The sequence below is a fragment of the Apis laboriosa genome, unplaced genomic scaffold (assembly GCF_014066325.1).
Source record: "Apis laboriosa isolate Shangri-la unplaced genomic scaffold, ASM1406632v1 scaffold40_cov151, whole genome shotgun sequence".
NCBI lineage: Eukaryota > Metazoa > Arthropoda > Insecta > Hymenoptera > Apidae > Apis > Apis laboriosa.
The window spans coordinates 3552922-3569209 of NW_025223180.1; the positions used below are offsets into that span (position 1 = coordinate 3552922).

Here is a 16288-nt window from a genome sequence, read left to right on the forward strand (position 1 = left end):
TTATTTAAGTTTTAATTTATTTTATTAATGAAAATATATATCTAATAATAGCGGTTAATCTCAAGATTTGTTTTATTAACTATTAATAAAATATAAATATTATTTGCATTCGATTGATTTTATAAGTAATTGTTGAAACTCTGTACTTTAATAATTAATTTAATATTTAAATAATTTGTATTACTTAATGTCTTTCGTATGGTTGAATCTTTTCAATCTCTTGAAAATAACCAACGTACGGTTGTAAAAAGATGAAACGTTTAAAGAGCGAATTAATTAATGCTACAATTGAATCATATTTAAAACGACGTCATTATCAGGCAGGTTACATTCTTATTTTTATTTCAATAATTTTATTTAAATTTAAATTAGAATTAATAAATATGACATAACCTCTTATTATTTTTAAATATTAATTATAGACTAGCGACGTTTTTTGTAAAAACAATCAAGTATATTGTAGAACAAGTGATGAAATGACTCTGAATGCAACTGCTGCTTCTGCCACATCTCAAGATAATTCAATTATTTTTAGTGCCATTAGTATTGATGTTGCTGCTGCAGATCAAGCATATCAGCGGTACATCCTTTTGTATTTAAAATTTTTATAACTGAATATATATCTTTTTAATGCATTAATTTGATTATATATAATTATTGTTTATTTTATTTTAAAAATAAATATTTTCTTTAGATTAAAGATGTGGGTAAATATTGTACTCGATGATAAATTAAAAATGGAATTAAAAGGGCTTCTATACCCTGTATTTTGTCACTTGTATTTAGAGATGCTACATGCTGGTAACAGACAAGCAGCAATTCAATTTCTAAAAACACATCAAAATGAGTTCAATAGTGAAACAGAGAAAGATTTTTTAGAAGAACTATCTAGTGTGTTTTCAGTACAAGATATTGAATTAAGACCTTTAGTAAATTCATTTAGAACCAGAAAATATAAAGTGGATATGTCTGATGTTGCTCATTTATGTCTTCAACAATTTCTTTCAAAACATGGACATATAATATTAATGCAGGTAATAAAATTATAATATATCAAACATTAAATACAACAAGTTGTTAATGAAACTATCTTTTTTTAATTTTTATTAACAATATAATGGTTTATTTATAGATAATAAATACTCATGTAACAATAATTAAAAAAATGAATGTGCCTGAAACAGATACAGATGGTTGTGAAGAAACAGGTTTACGTTCTGAAGTAGGAATTAATGGATATATAGAACAACCATTAGGTACTGGAGCTGATCGTGAAATGAGAGAACTCCAAGAGGCTATAAGATTAATCCGAAATAATGCTCATCAACCTCTACGAATATTTGCAGTAAATAATGCTGTTGAAAAGTAATTATATATAAATTGGAATTTATTTATATGAAAAGATGATTTTATTGGAGGTTAGTGTAAAAAATATTAAGAATCTTTGAGAATCATATAAAATATTTATTTTTATAGTGCGAGTAGTGGTATAATTCCACCGAATATGGATAAATTAGCAGTAGGATTTAGTACTACAGAAATTAGGTTATGGGGTATAAATGAAACAGTATTAATTAAGCCAAAGTATGAAGAACCTTCTTTCACATTTGCCTCGAATATTCCATTTTTACATCAATTTTATGAAACATCGAACAGAATGTAAGTTTCTATAATTTTAGTTTCATAATATCATTTTTTAGTTTCATAATATCATTTCAAGATATTATAATATATTTAATTTAAGTAAAATTTAAAATTATATATTTATTCATTATATTTTAAGGACTCAAGGAGGGGCAGTGATACTTAGAGGTCATACAGACATTGTACATGATTTAAGGTTTATTCCAGAATCTGATATATTACTTTCTGTATCTAGTGATAAAGATATGAGGGCATGGAGACTTAATGATTATACATGTGCAGCTATTTATAGGTATTTATATTAATTTTATATGAATATTTTGTGAATGAAATTATAATTATTATTAATTATTAATTATTATTACTAATTATTATTAAAAAAATACATAATTTGTTTCAGTGGTCATAATTATCCTATATGGTGTATGGATCTTAGTGTATTCAATTTATATGTAGCAACAGGATCTCATGATAGAACTGCTAAATTATGGTCCTTAGATAGGATATATCCATTACGTATATTTGCTGGTCATTTTTTAGACATAAATGTACGTACGTTTTTAGATTAAGAAATAGATTTTATTTTTGTAAATTATATATGAATTTAAAAAAGATAAATATGTAAAAAAAAAAAAGAAAGATGATAATTTTTATGTTAATTTTATTATGTATATTATATATATGTTTTATAGTGTGTAAAATTTCATCCAAATGCTCGATATTTAGCTACTGGATCTGCTGATAAGACTGTGAGATTATGGGATAAAGATGACGGAAATTTATTAAGAGTATATATAGGTGCACAATCAACAATTTACAGTTTAGCTTTTAGTCCAGATGGAAAATATTTGGCAGCTGCAGGTAAAACATATATATTATAATTATAATTTCATTTTTTATTAAATAATGAGTATTTTATAAGCTATAAAATTTAATTTTTTTTACATATATTAATCTTTTATATATATTTTATATGTAATTATATAAATATTTTTTTGCATTAATATTCTATATATATATATATATATATATATATATATATATTTAAATAAATTTATATTTTATAAATTAAAACTTTATTTTAGGTGATGACAAATCCATTTTTGTTTGGGACTTAGCAACTAATGCATTGTTAACAGAACTTAAAGGCCATGAAGACACAATTATGAATTTAGATTGGAGTTTTGATAGCCAATACATTGCTAGTGGAAGTTTAGATGGCACTATTCGTTTATGGCCTACACATGATCATATTAAAACTGTTAATAGGTAATTTTTAACATTATAAGGTATTTCTATAAATTGAAAAGAAATATATTTTTAATATTTTATAAAATTATATTATATTTTATTATATTATGTATTTTTATTATATATTGTTTCATATAGTAATTCATCAAATCTAGTACCTGAAACGGAATCACCACAAATATACTCAACTTATTGTTCGAGTATTCTCTCTTTACATTATTATAATAAAAATAATTCACTCGTGTGCATTGGAACTGTGGATAATTTGTAATATATTGAGGAAATGAAGAATATTAAATACGTATATTTGTAAATAATGCCTTTTATTATTTTTCTTTGTAAATTATTACATTGAATAAATTTTTTTTTAATACTGCAATATTGTAACACAAAAAAATGCTAAATCTTACTATCAAAACTTTTTAATGTATTATGTAACAAACGTTGAAATAATTTGTTTTGCATAAAATCCAAGAAAGAAGATGAATGCGAACCATAATATGGGCCTCCATGTTTCGATATTTTTCGTTATTCGTAATGGTTCAACATTATGTGTTCGTATACTGAAAACGAAACCTTCAATTAATATTAAAATTGTTTTTTGAAAGTTTCTATTATTTTATATTTTTTTATAATTTTAGCTGTTTATTATGAATTAACATATTATTAATATATATATATTATTTTGCATTTAACTGAATATAGTTTTTTATTAAATGAATTACCATGATTTTAATTGTTTTTCAACAGTTTTAGCCACATTTAATTCCAAGAAAGAATTTTGTTTCGTAATTAATCGATCTCTATCTTTTACATTATTAGTGATGTCACAATTTACGCTATAAACGCTATTATTTTGGTCATTTCTTAAGAGATTATTATTTTCTTCAATTGAATTTCTTCGTAGCTCAGTATGTTCAAAAATGTCACGTAATTCAATGACACTATTTGCACTGCTGAAATATGAAAAAATATATTTTTTTTTTATTATTCTGTATAAATGTTATAATAATAGATAATAAGAAAATAATACAAACTCCGTTCGATTTAATTTTTCGTTTTCCCATTTTTGTGTTTCGAAGCATAATGATGGACGTCTTAAAGTAACTCTTCCGGAAACAGAGTTCCGTTGTCTGGGAACTTCCTGAATATAAAAAGAATTAAAAGTCTTTTTTATCTTTAACATTTTTATATAATAGTTCGAATAACATTATAAGATAAATTAAAATTAAATTATAAGGAATAATATAACAAATGCCTTTAAAACATCTTGAGAACTTAAAGGTCGCGTAATTGTAGCGATGCTAGCTCTTCTTCTAGCCATCTGCAAATAAAATTAAGAAAAAATTAATTAATAATATATCGTTGATAACGTCTATAATCTATAATATATTTTTTTCTAATATATTATTAATTTTTGACAAACCATTGTTCGATTATTGCAAGGTAATCCATTTCTATATCGAATTTTAGGTAAATCGTCTCCCATCTCTCCAGAAGTTTCTTCTATCATAATATTATTCTTCAATAATATTTGTCTAGAAAATAATTTTTAAAGTAAATCGTATCTAAGAATTATTATTTTTCAAATATCATTAAAAATAATTATTTTTCTTTAAAAAAAATTCAATTTAATTTATTACATAAGAAATATAATAAAAAAAAAGTTCAAAGAAAGAAAAACTTTGAAGAAAGTGTTTACTTGATTTCTTCAATATCTGTTGCTAAATTTTCGCATCTGGATCGTAATAATTGCAGATACTTGTCACCTATAAAAATCGCTCTAGAAAGTCTGTGTTCTTGGTATACTGCTCCTAGTGTTTCAGCAGCGCAAGAAATTCTATGGGCCGACCGTGCTATCATGTCTAACCGATGACGAACTTTTTCTACTTTGTCTATTGACTCTTGATCCGTGCAAAGTGAACATAAATCCTATTATCAAAAAACAATAGATTATAGAAATTAATAATAAATAATTTATTATTATACGAGATTATATTGTTTTAAAAATTATTTAAAAAATTTTTTTAAAAATTAATAAAATAAATTTTTTTTAAAAATCTTTTAAAAATTATTATGTTCTTATATTATGTTTTTTTTATGTTTTTTAAAAAAATTGTTTATAAATTTTTTTATAACATCGTAATGAAAAATAAATTTAATTTTCTAAGAAAAATATTCTAAGAAAAAAATATAAATATTTTTAATTCGATATTTAAAAAAAATCTATAAAAGATTAAGGATTGAAAAGAGATAATATGTTACATTTACTTTTATATCTTCTTGCATTCTTTGTATTTCATTCATAAAATTTCGTTCCGATTGATCTCGTTGACGTAGCGATAAGACCATTCTTCGATGCAAGGTAATTCTATCAGAACCAAGTCCTATTGAAAACGCAATATATTTGCGCTGTAATTAAGAAACGGATCAATATCTATATGAAAAAAATATAGATTTACATTTATAAATTTATATTATATAAAATTATATATTTGATAATTTATTAACCTCGAGCTCTTTCTCCGGTAAATTTTCTCTGAAACAAGAAATGGAAAAAGAAAGAGATTAATCAAGATTATTGAAAATTCATATGTGATAATAAATTCAAAAGAAATGATATTGTTTGAATTATACCTGTATACGTTATCTATATCTTTCGAGCACGATAATCCAATGATCTGTAGCCTGATATCGTTAAAACTAGGAAAAGCTAGAAATTGTACCCTTTCATCGAACGATTCTTCCTCTTTCATGTATTTGCAACGGCATTTTGCACGATGGTATCGTTCGCAGTCACCTTCCGATAAAGACCTTCTCGTGGCAAAAAATCTCTGGGACGGACAATATCAAATGATATACGTATAGATTCGTGAATAATTTATAATTATTTATTATTATTTTAAACGGACATGGTTTTTAACATTTTTCATTTCTCTATAAATATTTTATTACGCGACCAGAACTGAAAAGGAATTTCAATAAAAGCATCCGGACACTTTATTTCAAATTTCCCAAAGATATAAGTATACCGTCTAACGTTTGCTCGTTCGCAATGCTTCCAGAGCAAATATTATTTTTCCTATCGAACGGAATAGATCGCCAGATGTAATGCGATCATGTGGTATAGTAACAACGATTCAAGATACGTAATATTTCGGATATCTAGCAATATGGAAGATAGCGTGTTTGTCACAATTTTCTTCCTTTTTTTTTTTTATTTTTTAATCCAAATTATTCCAAAAACCGGCGAATTATCTCGCGGTATAAATCATTTTGATGACACGAATAATTGGAAACAAACGTTTAATATACATTCACAGAAATAATTGGGAATAGCGTTTAATACGTTTTCACGAGAAAGGAAAAGTTTTAAAAAAGGCGACAAACGATACATTAAAATGATTACCAACTTGTCGCTCCTCTCGTTTCGAACGAAATTCCTCAGGATCCTCGCTTTCCTCGTGCTCGTCAATTTCCCTCGAAAGTTTCCGCGATGATTCAGTCATCGAGCAAAACAATGACAAGGGTTGCGACAATGGACTGTCACTTTTCGATCGCCGCCTCTCGATCTTCCCTTCGTCCCTCGAACATAACGCAGCGTGCATACTCCGTTCAATCGAATCATCCTCGCTATCGGAACCAATCGAGCTATCCTCGTGACTCGACATTTCGGCATCGACTGATGTATATTTCCCGAGGCGACCGGCACTCGATGCGTTCACAAACGAGCGGGGATACTCCGAATCTTTGATCTTAACCAGATCTGCGAATCAAAAAGGAATAGATCTTCAACAATATACATTTTATTTTTAGTCTTTTTTTTCTTTTTTTCCCCCTCCCCCCCTTTTCTTTTTTTCTTTCTCTTTCTTTTTTTTATCTTTTAATTCGATTCAAATTGTACGGTGAATTTACCGGTGGTACGGGAACAGGAAATTGAACGTGTGGCATGCATTGAATTTCCACGATGGAAATCGATTGTCCCATTGGTCGCGTTGTTCGTCTCGCCGTTTCCAATTTTTTTCTCCGCGAACGATCGGACGGTGTCGGTCGGATCGGTTGATGAATCGTTCTGGTGGGAATTAATCGCGACATTTTCATCTGCGACCTAATCGAAAGACAACGATCGTTAAGAGTAAGGAGATGATTATTTTTAACTCTTAACGGTCCAGCGTTTCAGCTCTAAGTTTAGACAGTGTGTTGGATGTCTGATAAACCGAGTGTCACTGTAATGGATAGTTCTCCTGTGGTATTCAGGATGACGATTGAAATCAGGCCAAGGTTCTCTTTCTCTTATTTCGCTTTTTGATCGATCGAAACGAACGAGAGCAATTTTTCAATTTTTTTTAAACTCGTAAACGTTTTGAACAAAATCTAATCGATGCGATTACATTTTTCAACACATTCGGTGAATCTGCAAATCTCTTTATCGTGTATTTTTCAAATTATCACAAATTACTGATATTAAATTTAGTATAAATGTTATTATCCTCGCTATCGTGCGAATATTAAAAGATGAAATATGAAATAAAAATTTATTTCGTATTTATGCATATTAGAAGGGAGCAAAATATTAATATTCGCTAAATAATTCTCGTGTTAAAAAATTATATCTCTTTCTCGAGAATCAATTTCACTACAGATTTCTCTAATTCTCGAAACTCATCCCAGTGGAAAATTTCATTTTCGTGAACGCGTGAAATGAAATATCACCGAATTCGTTCTTCACCGCATTCAGATTATTCCTAAAGAAAATATTTGTGATGCAGTAGATCGATCGAATTTCTACGAAATTAATTCGGCACGTATGAAAGATCTCTGTTTCGCGAAAACGGGGACTGAAATATCCAGCCAAGGAAAATAGAAGCAGGGGCCGTTAAGAGTTAATTGATCGATATAAGTGTGCGACCGCTCTGTACATATCAGCTTACTTTCAACTCGGAATAATTCCCATTATTATTCAACTTATAATGTTTCCCGATCGAAGTCTCGGTAATCGTGGAATAATTATCCACGATCGTATCCTCTCCAACTTGAGACAACTCGACCGTCTTTGGAGATAACGAACCAACTTTCGAAGCTTGCCCGTTATTCGAGGATGGCTTTTCGCTAAGACGATCCGGCGATGAACTGCTCAAAAACTTGCCACTCTCGATCAACGAACGATAAGTTACCAATTCTCTTTTGTGCAAACTCGTTTGTTGATCAGCTTCATCGTTATCGTTCGAATCGTTATCCTCTTGAATACCATCGATTCGAACGGATGGGCTGCTCGAGGTTCGCCTGAAATCGAGCGTCTCCTTTTCCTTCTCTTGATCGATCTGCGCGATCACGTCGAACGATCGATAAAACACGGACAATTTCCGTTTCGGTATTCTTGATAAATTGCACGCCTCGTTCGACGTCGCGTAATTGGCCATCTTCAAGCACGTGGCCCTTTGTTTTTGGCCCGTGTTTATTTCCACCGATCGGTGTTGCGTCTCACGGTGATCGCCACTCGTCGATTCATCCATTTGTCGATTCTTCTTTTTCTTCTTCTCTTCTTCTTTATTTTCAACTCGTTGAAATTCGCCTCACCGCGAAGACGAACGACACACACACACTTATATTGTTTTCGTCTCACCTTTCACACCTATTCAAATTGAAGAGAAAGAGAGATGAACAGAGTTGGAATAATAATTTTTCTCCGAGTTTAAATTTTCGGGCGCGAGGAGGGGACACGTGAAAGCGATCGAGGATGATGAACGGGGATCATGGAATGAATCGATCCTCGACCACGACCTCAACTTGACGAAAACACCCACGGAAAGTTGTAACACGGTTAACCGCGTACTGCTAAGCGGATTATTACGTAATAGAGAGAATGGTATCAATGCCAATGAGGAAAGAGCGTAGCGATCCGCGCGTCAAATAAACCAGTACGTTTTAGTAATTAAACGGGGATGAGAGTGTAGCGATCCGCGCGGTTTTACCACCCGCGATAACATCCTCCTCCTCTTCCTCCTCCTTCTCCTCCTCCTCCTCCTCCTCCTCCTCCTCCTCGAGATAAACAGTTTGCATATACATTAGATCCGTTCGTTAATTAGAACCGTCACCGATTTACCCAATTTAGCGCGGCGATCATATCATTGAAGCGATAAATTGGCCTGTCCTTGCTACTGGATGAATAAACGTTAAATCGGCACGTTAAACATCCACACATGCTTCGAACTTCTACGCGCTAACTCATTAAGACGTATGCGCATATAACTACTCGTGTATTCATAGTATAGACAAACGAGTCTTAATTGCAATTACAAATATTCGTGCGCGGTTGTACGCGTGCGATGCATAATGATCCGTGTTGGGTATATACCTCTTCGTCTGTTAACCAATCTAACATCGTCATATTTGTCGAAAGCATTAACAATCGATGTAACTCGGATGTAACTCGTGCGAGATCTTCCCGGAAATTCTCACGGATATATAAACAGACGATAAATATTTCATATCGAAAAGATCGAATATTTTTTTTTGATCATTTTGTCGAATAATTCTATAATCGAGTTAATTGCGATAATTTATTTATTTTTATTAATTTATTTATTTTTAATGCAATTGTAATAATGTAATTATTTTTTTTTTTTCATCGTATATCGCGAGATGTTGATTTACCTTGACCTTGATATTATAATGAAAATCCAATTACATGTAATAATATTGGATATTTTTAACAAGATTTCATGCGCTAGCTAGAATCAGCTGCGTTTCTCGACTATATATAAAATTTTCAAGTTTTTTAAAAAAACGAAACTGAGATACGTATATATCTTTACCCCTTCCCTGCCCCGAGATATATGTTAATTTATCTATTCCATTTCAAGGAATCGATTAAACTAGATTTTGCGTAACTTTCACTTGGTTACTCACGAAGGGGGATCACCGTGCTCGTTTGAAATCTGATTCGTCTTCGAACCGCGGATGAATAAAGAACCATCTAAGAAGAATTGACGTGACGTAAGATCGATGTAAGGAATAAATTTTCTCTTACCCAGTAGCGCAGTTTTTTTTTTTTTTACGCGAATTCGAGAATCGTGCGTTCTTGGTAACGCGTCGACTCGTGCCCCTCATTCAGAAAAATCGTAGCGGAAATGATGGCATTTCGCGGATTTCGTTTCGTTCATTCTCATGTAATATCGGTTAAAACAAATTTCATGGGATGGAAAATAGCGTGATAAAGATTGAAAATAAGTAACTGAAGGAATACGACTGGCACGAAAGCCGCAAGCAGACTGAATGCGAATGCGTGTAAAATTGCTCTCTTTCTCGCTCTGCCTCTCCTCTCCTTTTCGTTCAACCAATTCTATCCTCGGCTTCCCTCTTTTTCCCTCTTTTTCTCACTTTATCCCAGCTTTTTGTTTCTTTTTCTCACCTCTTTTCCTCGCTCCTGTCTGTATGTACTTCTTTCACGTTTCCATGCTCTTTTGATCCGGAAAAAATGTTGAAATGTTTTCAAAATGTATATTCGACAAGTATGTGCATAGATTATAAATGTATCCGGGGAATCACACACAATATCTGCTCACTGATATAAACATAAAGATTTCCCTATAAGCTTGTATTATTAATTTCATTGTTCATCCATTTGTACTGTAATATAAAATATAATGTTTTATTCATTGTTATGTTTCAATAATTTATCGTAAAAGAAATGTTAACTTAATGAAAGAAGATAATTCTCTCTTATTATATTTATAGCTATCAGTTTTGAGTTTATTAACCTCCTTATTGATTCATTAATTTCTTTATTACTTGTCGATTTATGAGATTTTTTTTAATTTATGATTTATGAGAGATATAGCCCGTTAATGTATCATCGATTCGTAATATTTCTTTGTTATTCGTTAATTATTTACAACGGATAGATACTACGAAGATCGTGTTTCCTACAAATATTTTGTATCAATAAGTTAATTATAATTTTAATATCTTGTAAAAAATTTATCGACTATACAAATACTGACGTTTTTACAGAAGATTTGTTCTTATGTTTAACAACGATTTAATTTTTTTCTATAAGATTAAATCTTCAATTTATCAAAATGGAAACAAAAAACTTGGAATAACGATTTTATTATGGTTCACGTACGATTATATCTCTTATACCACGGTTATTTTTACGCATATGCATTTTGAAGAAAGTATTTAGGCCAATGTCGTATCATGTGTGAAAACCCACGAGTTCTATTTTTATGGGAATCCCTGTGGTAAATTATTGTGCAGTTTCGCGATAATCGAGATTTCCTGTATCAAACGTAAAGAAATACTCGGTAATCTCGGTAAAGTAAAATATATGTAGAATTTATCTCTAATATAGTTAAATTATAATACATTAAAGAATCATCGAATCTTATCTTATTATGTTATTATATGTACTAATAAAAAAAAAATAAAATTCGGATACTGAAAGAAAAACTTGAATAAAATTTTACATTTATGTACGTATACTTTTGTTAAAAATAAATACTTATCGTTCACGGTCATCCAACGATGACCCAACTTTATATTCTACATTCGAGTTCTCCATATTTTTCTTTCACTTCGATATTTTTTTTTTTTTTTTTTTTTTTTTTCCCTCCTTTTGATGAAAGATATTCACGCATCGAATCTATTTTATCTCGATTTAAAAATATTCAGCTTCGAACCAATTTGATTTTCAACCGATTATATGAAATTCGAAACGAAATTTGTTAACGAACTTAAATAACAAACAATAAAATAACAGAAAAGAGAAAAATGAATCGATGATAAATTACGTTATTCGACGAATGATAAAAATAATGATTAATGATTGCGTCAAAATTTATCTTAAGTCAATAATATTTTCACTCACTTAATATTATATAAGAATTTTTATCCGAACCAAGATCAATTGTTTCACGATCGTTAATTGTATTCCAATTATCGTAATTAAGTACATCAAGAAACATCACTGAATTAATATCAATCATATATTCGAGACTGACGTCTGATCTGAAATAAAAATTAATTTCGATCAATGATGTATTTTTTTTTTGTGATATAATTTTTAAATAAAGATTAGTCGTATGAACAATTGTACACAACTTTGTACATCATTAATGATTTATTGAATTGAAAAAGAAAAAAAAAAAGAAAATTCAAGAATCGTAGTTTCATTGTATTGTTCAAATCCGGTTCGCGGCACATACAACGGCGAATACGTAATATATTAATCGCTGTAGTATACTTATCCATTATTTTTTTCGTTTTGATATTTTATTCTTCCTTTTTTTCTCTTCTTTGAGATCGAAACATGCTTCAATATTTCTACGAATCTTTCCTTTCTGCCTGATTCATGGCACCGGCTCGAGCTTGACCATCAGTTTAGTCTTGAACTGCACGCCACGCGCATTAACAACGTTTATCAACAACGTTTTATCAACAACGTTTTATTTTATTTTTATTCGTGTCGTTTTTCATTATCAAGGAAATGTGCAACCACATTCTATCGAATGTAATTTTCGTTTCACTTCTTGTCATTCTATCATACGCGATCGACGACGAACTTTACGGTAAATAAATTTTCTATACAGTATAAGTTTCTGACAGTATAAATAAATGTGAATGTGTATATATCATTTATATGATTATCTTCGTGCCAAACGATATGTAATCAAAAAAATCAAAATTTGTAATCATCTTGTTTAAGAAGACATTTCGTCATGAATACCGATAGAGTCGGTTTTTATCCAGTTTTTTCTGGAAAAAAATATCTGTTCTCTTTCATGGACTTTGTTTTAAGTTTTATCCACTGAATCTCTAAAAAAAAAGAAAGAAAAAACGAAATCTGGATCTCTTCTCTCTCGTGAATTTTGTTGACTAGAATTATGATGAACTGTTTGTTCTTCGTCACAACGATACGTGTATCATTATAACGAATATAACGAACTAGTCTTCATGAATTCCACGATGCAAACAAAATATTTAGATATACCTTACTCGTGGATGTTTCAGATGTGTTTTTTTGTGACGTTATAATTGCATCACTATGTATCATAAATTCAATTCTTTTTTCGACAAATTATAACAAATTATATCACGAATCATGTTCGATATTGTGTTATGATATTGTGTTATATTAAAAAAAAGGACAAATATAAATTTAAAATCCTATATCTTAGTGTACTCACATTTTATATTAACGTGATAATGTCACAAGGAATAAAACGAATATTATGTATTTCTTATTTTTCTTTGTTTCTATTAGAAGGGAGTCAATGTACGTTGGAAGATGGTAAAACAGGCATCTGCAAGAAATTAACCGATTGTCCAATGAGAATACGAGAGGTGCAACGAGGTATAAGACATTCAACTTCAACGGGAAGATGCGGATTTTCTAGTTTTACTGAGATCGTTTGTTGTCCTATAGTGAATTTCGAAAGAAAAGTGTTGCTTCGTCCGGCTGATATTGGTATGAGCGTTTATTATTCAAAAAAATATCGAATGAGTCACACAGAAGGCAATCTAATCAATTCATTAAGATAAAAGCAGATTGAGTCATTATAGGTTATTAAAATTTCAAAAAATAAAATAAAGTTAATCAGTTTGACTTCTGAATGACTTCATGAATGAATACATAATTTAGATTAGAACTTTAATAGTAAAATATTAATTCGAATATTATATTGCGAATCATTAATAAATTTTTATTAAATCTGTTTTTTATAATTATTCTTCGGATGTATCGATATTTTATTATCAAAGATCGATAGAAGAAGTTTATATTTCAGCGTTATTTTTAGATCTAGAAATGCTTATAACATGAAAGTTTAATAATTTATGATATAATTGTTGATCATAATATGATATATAAATTCATATGCCTATCGTGTATTTGATATGTGAAAAATGTATGTACACATACACAAATCTGTAGATAATAATTAATGTTTAGAAATACAAAAATATTAGAATTAGTTCTATCTTTTATTAATTTTCAAAATAGTTTGTTATTATAATTATTTTATAAAATAATAATTTTTAAACGTTTATTTTAAAAAAAAAACGAGAAGAAAATTCAATGAGAATTTATCTTAATATCAAATTTCATGTATTTTAATTGAATTTGAAATAAAATACAAAAATGTATAAAAGTATGATGAAAAGAAATTCATTGACAAAACATCGTTATCATATAATGCATATAAATCAACTGCTATAAAGTGATTTGCATGTCTCATTTAAAATTTAAATAACCGGTCTTTTTTTTAGTTGAAAATTTATGAATAATACGTAAAATAAAATTGTACGTATTATCGAAAAGAATACAGTCTTTTTGAAGAATTTTATTGATTACTTATTTAGAGAACCAGCGTCATTTAATGATTTATTTTAATTCATATTTAGTTCATGATTTATTCTATAGGTCTAAGTAATTATTACACATAATTTTATAGTTAAATCATTTTATTCCATTTATTATAATAACACGATTTTCAGCTTGTCAAGAATACGGCAATAATGTAACAACAAAAGAGGAAAAAAATTTGTCTCTCCACATATTTAATGGAAAATTGGCTATGTCGAGTGAATTTCCATACGTAGTGGCTTTAGGATATGAAAACGACAACATTTCCGAACCTATCAAATATAGTTGTGGAGGTAGTTTGATATCTTCTCAGTATGTATTGACTGCGGCACATTGTGTCAATAATATAAATGAGAGAATACCAATCGAAGTGAGTATTATTAAAAGATTTGAAACCAAATCAAATTAGCAATCTTTTATTAAACTTTTACGCGTTGTTCCAGGTACGATTAGGAAATGAAGATATACAAAGTATCGAATCTAACGTGCAACGAATTCCGATAAGTGACATAATATATCATCCAAAGTATAAACGCAGTACACAATATAACGACGTTGCTATTTTGAGGCTGAAAACAAAGATACAGATTTCGAAAACGACTAAGCCTATTTGTCTTCAAACCAAATCCTTAAGATCATTGAAAATAACACCGAGAACATCTTTAATAGTGATTGGATGGGGCGCTACGAGTTTCGATGCCGAGAATTCTGTCAAATTGAGAAAGACGCCTAGTCTCAGGTGAAGCAAAATTATCTCTAATAATTTCTAATCGAAATTCTATTAAATTACGAAATTTAAGATAGACTTGTCTTCTAAACATTTTTGCATATTGTCTTTATTCAATTTAAATTTAAATTATTAAAATTATAATGAAACTTTTTTATTTATAATATTTGTTTCAAATATCACAGCATTGTGAATAGAGAAGAATGCGAGAAACATTACGTAGGGCATCCAAGATTACCTAATGGCATCGACGACAATTTCATTTGTGCTATAGACAATAATGCCAGTCGAAGAGCGGATGCTTGTCAAGGAGACAGTGGAGGTCCATTGTTAATGATGACCGAAAAAGGTGATAGCGTAATTGGAATCACAGCTTTTGGTAATACTTGTGGTTCACCTGCCCCGGGTGTTTACACCGCGATTTATTCCTATTTAGATTGGATCGAGGAACATGTTTGGACGAATAAAAATGAGAAAAAAAATGTCGTGAAGACAGAATTTTTCAACATTACGATCACGTTCTAGTGAAACACACTTTACATGTGTTTGCCAATACGTATCTCAGGTAATGATCTCCAGGTAATGGAATTCGATTATATCATGGAGATTATTTTGTATTGCGGGTTCTGTTAGATGATCATACGTGATGATTAATGAATTGTCATAGATAAAAGGAAAAAAAAAAAGACGAAAAAAGGGGATAAACATTAACAAAACCCTCTTTTATTTATTCACATTCTGTACAAATAGTATTTTACATAATGTCTGATAATATCTATTTTACCAACTCGAGTATTGACCGGTAATGTGTGATAAGCATCGATTTGAATACTCATTAAAAACGAAGTTCAATTAAAAAATAATAGATATTGAAATAAAGAGATAGACATCGTTGTTCAATGTTATTACGAATCGATCATATTATTTTATTTTATAAGAAAACGGATAAAACGAAAAAAAAAATTGTTAAACTGATATAAAACTATAAAAAAAAAAAAGATTTTACAAACGATTCATTTACGTTTAACAAGGGCCTCGTATCTTCGAAGTTATTACTTTTTAAGATAAGATGCAAAAAAACATACCAGCACCAAGATTTAAAGCGATTCCAAGTAATCTACGATATAAGTTTCCACATTTTCCTCATAATAATTAAAATTTTGTAAACCACAAAAACCATATCAACGCATATAAATATAAGTGGATATATCCATGTCTCGCGTGGAGGGTAAGTTGTCGGATTTATCATAGAACATCGAAATCCTTATTTATTCAACAAAGGGTGTACAACGATTATG

At 29.6% G+C, this 16288-nt stretch overlaps 3 protein-coding genes across 8 annotated transcripts; 2 read left to right on the top strand and 1 right to left on the bottom strand.

Annotated features, from left to right (window-relative positions):
• Positions 1–61: 61 nt before the first annotated feature.
• On the top strand, positions 62–3268 carry LOC122715955 (TAF5-like RNA polymerase II p300/CBP-associated factor-associated factor 65 kDa subunit 5L). Its single transcript, XM_043938565.1, has 10 exons — positions 62–320; positions 423–580; positions 695–1034; positions 1133–1365; positions 1477–1659; positions 1784–1936; positions 2045–2192; positions 2337–2505; positions 2730–2913; positions 3034–3268. The coding sequence occupies exons 1-10, from the start codon at positions 252–254 to the stop codon at positions 3164–3166; spliced, it is 1770 nt and encodes a 589-aa protein (XP_043794500.1). The 5' UTR covers positions 62–251; the 3' UTR covers positions 3167–3268.
• LOC122715954 lies at positions 3231–11905 on the bottom strand. Of its 5 annotated transcripts, none has more exons than XM_043938564.1 (14): positions 11768–11905; positions 10307–10524; positions 7827–8527; positions 6811–7003; positions 6309–6661; positions 5533–5729; positions 5407–5434; positions 5167–5307; positions 4598–4827; positions 4322–4433; positions 4154–4219; positions 3933–4039; positions 3621–3848; positions 3231–3458 (listed from the first exon to the last, which is right to left on the bottom strand). In XM_043938564.1, exons 3-14 carry the CDS (start codon positions 8406–8408, stop codon positions 3326–3328), a joined length of 2370 nt encoding a protein of 789 aa, XP_043794499.1. In that variant the 5' UTR covers positions 8409–8527; positions 10307–10524; positions 11768–11905; the 3' UTR covers positions 3231–3325. The 5 variants fall into 5 exon arrangements, with proteins under 5 accessions (XP_043794499.1, XP_043794494.1, XP_043794498.1 ...); XM_043938559.1 differs by having other exon boundaries at positions 3621–3851; XM_043938563.1 differs by lacking the exon at positions 11768–11905 and having other exon boundaries at positions 3621–3851; positions 10307–11219.
• A 430-nt stretch (positions 11906–12335) lies between these two features.
• LOC122715956 (serine protease snake-like) lies at positions 12336–15631 on the top strand. 2 transcript variants are annotated; one of them, XM_043938567.1, is made up of 6 exons: positions 12336–12467; positions 13163–13366; positions 14395–14633; positions 14707–15002; positions 15176–15339; positions 15427–15631. In XM_043938567.1, exons 1-6 carry the CDS (start codon positions 12386–12388, stop codon positions 15513–15515), a joined length of 1074 nt encoding a protein of 357 aa, XP_043794502.1. In that variant the 5' UTR covers positions 12336–12385; the 3' UTR covers positions 15516–15631. The 2 variants fall into 2 exon arrangements, with proteins under 2 accessions (XP_043794502.1, XP_043794501.1); XM_043938566.1 differs by having other exon boundaries at positions 15176–15631.
• The last annotated feature ends 657 nt before the right edge of the window (positions 15632–16288 follow it).

Bases quoted from the DNA above. Each gene is read 5' to 3' on its own strand.
- LOC122715955 (XM_043938565.1), top strand. From the start codon at position 252: ATGAAACGTTTAAAGAGCGAATTAATTAATGCTACAATTGAATCATAT. The intron at 2,506-2,729 runs GTAAAACATATA...ACTTTATTTTAG, and splicing joins AAAATATTTGGCAGCTGCAG to GTGATGACAAATCCATTTTT. The intron at 2,914-3,033 runs GTAATTTTTAAC...TGTTTCATATAG, and splicing joins CATATTAAAACTGTTAATAG to TAATTCATCAAATCTAGTAC.
- LOC122715954 (XM_043938559.1), bottom strand. From the start codon at position 8,408: ATGGATGAATCGACGAGTGGCGATCACCGTGAGACGCAACACCGATCG. The intron at 4,434-4,597 runs GTAAACACTTTC...ATTATTTTCTAG, and splicing joins ACAGATATTGAAGAAATCAA to ACAAATATTATTGAAGAATA. The intron at 3,852-3,932 runs GTTTGTATTATT...TTCATATTTCAG, and splicing joins GAAAAATTAAATCGAACGGA to CAGTGCAAATAGTGTCATTG.
- LOC122715956 (XM_043938566.1), top strand. From the start codon at position 12,386: ATGTGCAACCACATTCTATCGAATGTAATTTTCGTTTCACTTCTTGTC. The intron at 12,468-13,162 runs GTAAATAAATTT...TGTTTCTATTAG, and splicing joins GATCGACGACGAACTTTACG to AAGGGAGTCAATGTACGTTG. The intron at 15,003-15,175 runs GTGAAGCAAAAT...CAAATATCACAG, and splicing joins AGAAAGACGCCTAGTCTCAG to CATTGTGAATAGAGAAGAAT.